We start from the raw sequence: 6,169 nt of genomic DNA, 5'->3' as shown, positions 1-6,169 counted from the left end.
GAGGTATTAAAATAATAAAAAACTGCACTATTAAAGGTATTAAAACAGTTAAATAAAAAAACTGCACCATTTAAGATATTAAAACATTCTAAATTCTGCCTAATTTAGTAAAAAAAAAAACTGCATTGTTTGTTGAAAATACTGCAATAGGGAAATTGCCAAAAACAGCAAGAAAACACCAAAAAAGTTGTCCAAAACAGCAAATAAAAAACAGTAAATGAAAATATCAAATATTGTTCCATTACATCAAATATTAGACTAATAAACACATCCTACTAAGCTGTCCAAAACACAGCAAAACTGTTATCCAAAAAGCATTATCAACAAGATCACTTTCAAAATGCTATCCACTTCCAAAATTCTATCCAATTCATAAGCTTTTGATGTCCAAAAAAGTCAATATTAAAACATCACACCAAAAATTCAATATAAAACCAAGAAAAGAAATGTACCTTTCATTCGATATTGTCGGTGCAAATATTAAGTTTGCTTGCAAAATCTAAAATACAAGTTATATTTTGTTAGAATTTAGAAATAATAAGTTGAAGAAAATATATAACTTTTGAAAATTTAAAACTTACCATTTTCAATTTCATCAAGGTCTTCAATTTCTTTCAACACATCTTCATAACCAACTTTTGCATTTTTGTTAAACACACCCCGAATTTTGTGTGCATATAAGCACTTGCACTGTTTTAGGAAAAAGACTACTCCTAAATGAATCCAAAACTCTACCCCCGGTGCTAAATGCGGATTCCGACGCAACTGTGGAAACTGGAACAGCCAAGACATCCCGTGCAATTTTTCCTAAAATCTTATATTTTGCTCCATTTGTCTTCCACCAATCCAACAAGTCAAATGACTCATAGCTTGGCTCTTGGTTATCTGACAAATATCTTTCAAGTTCACTCACTTCTCCTGTTTTTTCATCTTCCAAATGTGCCTTATATTTTAGCATACGCTTCTCTTGTATGCTAAGATTCTCATTAACTTTTCTTTTGTTATGATTCTTGTTTGAAGAAGAACTTCTGGCATGCATAGGATCTTTTTCCAAATAAAAGTCATAAAGTCGAGTCAAAGTGGCTTTTAACTTCTTTTTCAAGTCACATGCAATATCACCAATAGGGTACATTTCTTCCAAACTCCAATTGACATATTTTAACTTGTATCGAGGATCAAGAACAACTGCTACATACAATAAAGGATTCATCTTTTCAGCATTTCCCCAATATTTATCATACTTTGCCTTCATATTCATAGCCATCGAACTCACCCGCCAATCATCACTTTCAATGCATTCATCAATATGGCTATGCAATGAACACATATCATGAAAGTAAGCACTCGAAGTTACATATAAAGACCCCGAAAACCGATTTGTCACTTCATAAAAAACCTTAAGAAAAACCATAAATGCTTGTGCAACATCCCAATCAATATCACTAGGTGGCCCCACTCTAGTGACATCATACTTTTTCTTTGCATCTACTTCATTCAACAAGCTACTAGGACCCACATTAAAAAACCTTGCATAATGTCCATCTTCTTCCAACCTATTAAACGCTTTTCTATACTTCAAAGCTGACTCCAACATCAAGTAAGTTGAATTCCACCTAGTGGAAACATCTAAACATACAGTTCCAGTAACATTTAACTTTTCTATCTTCACACATTCCTTGAACTTAGCCAACCTTGAAGGTGAGGATCTAACATACCTCACAACATTTCTAATAACTTGAATTGCAGGATCATAATCTTTTAACCCATCACACACAATCAAGTTTAACACATGAGCACAACAACGCATATGCAAGTATTGAGCATCTAAAATCGCATGTCCCCAATTTTGTATTTTCTTTTTTAGAAAGGAAATAGTTGTATCATTAGAGCTCGCATTATCCACGGTGATTGTAAAAACCTTCTCAATACCCCATGTAATTAGACAACTCTCAACCATTTTACCAATTGTGTCACCCTTATGATTCGAAATAACTTCAAAATTCAAAATCCTTTTTTGCAAATTCCATTCTCCATCAATGTAATGGACTGTTAAAACCATATAATTGATGTTTTGACATGAAGTCCATGCATCAGTTGTAAGACAAACGGATTGTGAAGATTTTCGTAAAAGCTCTTTCAACTTATTCTTTTCATCCACATATAATGATAAGATATCTCTAGCAATTGTAATCCGACTCGGTAACTCTATCTCTAGCAATTGTAATCCGACTCGGTAACTCAATAATAATCATTTTAGCAAGAGCTTGTTTACCCAATTCCTTTGTAAAACGACCGCATTGTAACTTTCCATCCGTACCCTTTCCAACAAAATTTATAGTTGTTTGTTTTTTATCTACTTGACATTTAAGTGGATCAAACTTGCATAACTTTCTCACATGGTTTAACATAGCACTAGTACCATTCTGAATTGGTTCATACACATAGCTTTTTTTGCAGTGAATACATGCAGTGCGTGCTCCTTCAGGTGGAACTGGATCTGGTTTGTTGAAGTGTTTCCAAACAATAGACTGTTTTCGTCCCCTTCCTTGGTTCTTATCAGTAGCACCTCCATTTTGCTCCACATGAACATCATCATCTACATCAATCTCTTCCATATCATCATCAGCATCAATGATGTTAACAGGTTCACTACTTGGAATATTTATGTTATCTTTATCCATGTAAGGACCTGAAAGAAAAAAGTGCAAGCAAAATTCAGAATTGTGGACTCACTGAAATCAGATTAAGAGATGATGAGTTTTAGAAGTTAGCAACAGGTTTAGAAACAAATAAAAAATCAACAGGTTTCGTCCTATATTTGCTTCTGTTAAAAAAAATCAAACGCACATATAAGGACCTGAAAGAAAAGATTAAGAGATGATGAGTCTTAACAGTTAGCAACAGGTTTTAGAAAGAAATAAAAAATCAAATGGTTTCATCCGATGTTTGCTACTGTTAAAAAAAATCAAACGCACTATCAGAGCTAGAATCGCCAAACGGACCTTATCGGAGCAACAATCGGAGCTGCAGGGGAGGCCTGTAGTCGGAGCCAAGCAGTTAGCAACTACTTTATACTTTTGTTTCGTCCGATCTTGGCTTCTGTTAAAAAAATCAAATGCACAATGATAGGAGAGATGATGGATGGATAGAAATCAGGTGTAGATGGATGATAAATAAATCACTTCAGTTGATTAAGAACACAACATACCTTATCGGAGTAACAATCCAGCCAAGTAGCCAACACCCAACGATAAAGAAACGAGAGGTAGAATCGGAGCTGCTGCAGGGTAGGTGACGAGCTGTTGGCCTGCAAGTCGGAGCCTCGGAGGGAAAACGAGTGGTGCACTAGTGTGGCAACTGGAAAGTGGAAACCGAGTCTGCGTATTTGGCTGTTTGCGATTTGCGATTACTCGATTAGTCGATTAGGGCAAGTTGAATCAGTGAATCACCTTTGAACGATTGTTTGGGGCTGGAGCCTGGAGGTGGACTACTGACCCAATTCAATATTAGGCTGTAATAATTCAATATAATGTGGGTTTTTAAATTTATTATTTATATATAAAAATTAATATATAATACAATAAAAATTAATTATATATAAAAAAAATAATTAATATATATACAAATCCTATGGTCCGGTCCGGTTTTTATACGGATTGAAATCTTAAAAACCATAAGCCAAACCGTTCAATACGGTTTGAAAAGTTCAAAACCGCAAGCCAAACCGTAAAGAAAAATACAAACCATAAAACCAAACCGATGACCGGTTTGGCCGGTTTCACGGTTTCAAACCGGCCCATGAACACCCCTACCCCTACATATAAGAAATAAAAATTTGGGTGCCGGTAACTCCGTCTCCAATTTGATGGGGATTTGTTAAGCTAGCGTGGCCATGAACTCGACGGTTCTGCAACCAACAACCACCGGTCAGCCACCACACCCATCGACCTTCTTTCCGGAGCTCAAACAATGCAAGACGAAGCGGGATTTATTTCAAGTACACGCCAGACTTATCAAAACCGGACGCATCCGGGACCCACTTGCCTCCGCCGAGCTGCTCCGCTTTTACGCCATTTCCGACCCACCTCTCCGAGACCTCCAATACGCCCGCCGCCTGTTCGATCAAATGAACCAACCCAACTGCTTCTCTTGGAACACCATCATCAGAGCTCTATGCGATAGCAACGACCCATTAGAATCCTTCGTTCTGTTTACCCAAATGGTCGAAAAAAGCAACGATTTTGCAAAACCCAATAAGTTTACATTTCCGTCTGTGCTTAAAGCGTGTGCAAAAACGGGCAGGCTCGAAGAAGGTAAGCAAACTCATTGTCTTGTAGTAAAGCACGGATTACTGAATGATGGGTTTGTGTTAAGCAATTTGGTTCGAATGTACGCCATGTGTGGTACCATGAACGACGCACATCTTCTTTTTGATTCTTTCAAAACGAATTCAGAAATGGGTGAAATTGTTTTATGGAACGTAATAATCGACGGCTATATAAGACTTGGCGAACTCAAAACTGCACGAAACCTGTTCGATAAAATGCCGCAAAGAACTGTAATGTCTTGGAACTCCATGATTTCTGGGTACGCACAAAATGGGTTTTTCATGGAATCTTTAGAACTATTCAGACAAATGCAAATGGAAGATGATACCACAATACCAAACTACATCACTTTGATCAGTGTACTTCCAGCAATTTCAAGACTCGGTGCACTTGAAATCGGGAAATGGGTACATTTCTACGCAGTGAAGAACAACATAAACATCGACCCAATCCTTGGTTCTGCACTAATTGACATGTATTCAAAATGTGGAAGCATCGATGAAGCGCTTCAACTCTTTAATTCTCTAACACAAAAGAATGTAATCACATGGAACTCAATAATCACCGGGCTCGCAATCCATGGTCGAGCCAACGAAGCTCTTAATCACTTCAAGATAATGCAAGAAAACGGGGTTTCACCAAGCGATGTAACTTATATCGCGGTCTTAACCGCATGTAGCCATGGTGGTCTAGTTGACCAAGGGTTGTCAGTTTTCAACCAAATGGTTCGAACTGGTGGGTTAACCCCAAGGATCGAACACTACGGATGTATGGTTGACCTACTCGGCCGTGCGGGCCGTCTACAAGAAGCCGAAGAGCTCATACTCAACATGCCGGGTGAACCGGACCATGTGGCCTTAAAGGCCTTACTTGGTGCTTGTAAAAAGCACCAAAATTTTGAGATTGGTGAACGTACAGGGCAACGTCTTCTGGAAACAGATCCAGAAGACGGGGCCCCGTACGTAGCCCTATCCAACATGTACGCCTCTCAGGCGAACTGGGATAGGGTTGCAGAAACAAGGTTGAAAATGAAGGAAAACAACGTTAAGAAAGATCCAGGGTGTAGTTGGATTGAGATCAATGGGGCCATTCATGAGTTTTTTGTTGAGGATGAATCGCATATAAAATCAAAAGATATTCGTATGATGTTGGAAGAAATGATGGAGAACTTGAGTCTGTCTGGTTATAAACCGGACAGGTCTCAAGTTTTCCTAAAAGTGGATGATGATGAGAAAGAATCAGTTTTACGGTATCATAGTGAGAAGATTGCAGTTGCTTTTGGGTTGATTAGTACGAGCCGTGAGATGACGGTTAAGGTGGTTAAGAATTTGCGGATATGTGATGATTGTCACTCCACGTTTAAACTTGTTTCTAGAATATATGGACGAAGGATTATTGTGAGAGATCGAAAAAGATTTCATCATTTTGAGAATGGGTCGTGTTCTTGTATGGATTATTGGTAGTGGATGATGATTATATTAATTTGACTAGTTTATAACCCGTGGCACCACAGTTACAAAATTAATTAAACTTTCACAGTAAAAACTCAAAATTATTAATCAATTATATTTTTTTTAGTTATATAAAATTATAATCGTTGATTTAGAAAAATACGTGACCTTATAATTTGTATTAATTTTATTTTAAATGTTATTCTAATGTTATTTAATTTAATTTAATTAGAGTGAGAAATTTAAATTTTGAAATTTGAAATGCATAATCAATAAATTGACATGTGGCATGACATTAATTATGATGTCTAATAAGATGACACATGTTAAAAGGAGAATCAACCTATTGTTTTATTAGAATAGACATGAATACCTATGAAATAAATTTAA

The 6,169-nt window shown here is 36.8% G+C and overlaps 1 protein-coding gene across 1 annotated transcript; it reads left to right on the top strand.

The window, feature by feature from the left end:
• The first annotated feature begins 3,834 nt into the window (after nt 1-3,834).
• LPA66 (Pentatricopeptide repeat (PPR) superfamily protein) lies at nt 3,835-5,826 on the top strand. The gene has a single exon (XM_079021311.1). It carries the CDS (start codon nt 3,893-3,895, stop codon nt 5,789-5,791), a length of 1,899 nt encoding a protein of 632 aa, XP_078877437.1. The 5' UTR covers nt 3,835-3,892; the 3' UTR covers nt 5,792-5,826.
• Nucleotides 5,827-6,169: the final 343 nt, after the last annotated feature.

This window comes from Lactuca serriola, chromosome 9 (assembly GCF_051521515.1).
Source record: "Lactuca serriola cultivar US96UC23 chromosome 9, Lser_US96UC23_V15, whole genome shotgun sequence".
NCBI classification, from domain to species: domain Eukaryota; kingdom Viridiplantae; phylum Streptophyta; class Magnoliopsida; order Asterales; family Asteraceae; genus Lactuca; species Lactuca serriola.
This window is presented reverse-complemented; position numbering and strand designations above follow the sequence as displayed.

Bases quoted from the DNA above. Each gene is read 5' to 3' on its own strand.
- LPA66 (XM_079021311.1), top strand. From the start codon at position 3,893: ATGAACTCGACGGTTCTGCAACCAACAACCACCGGTCAGCCACCACAC.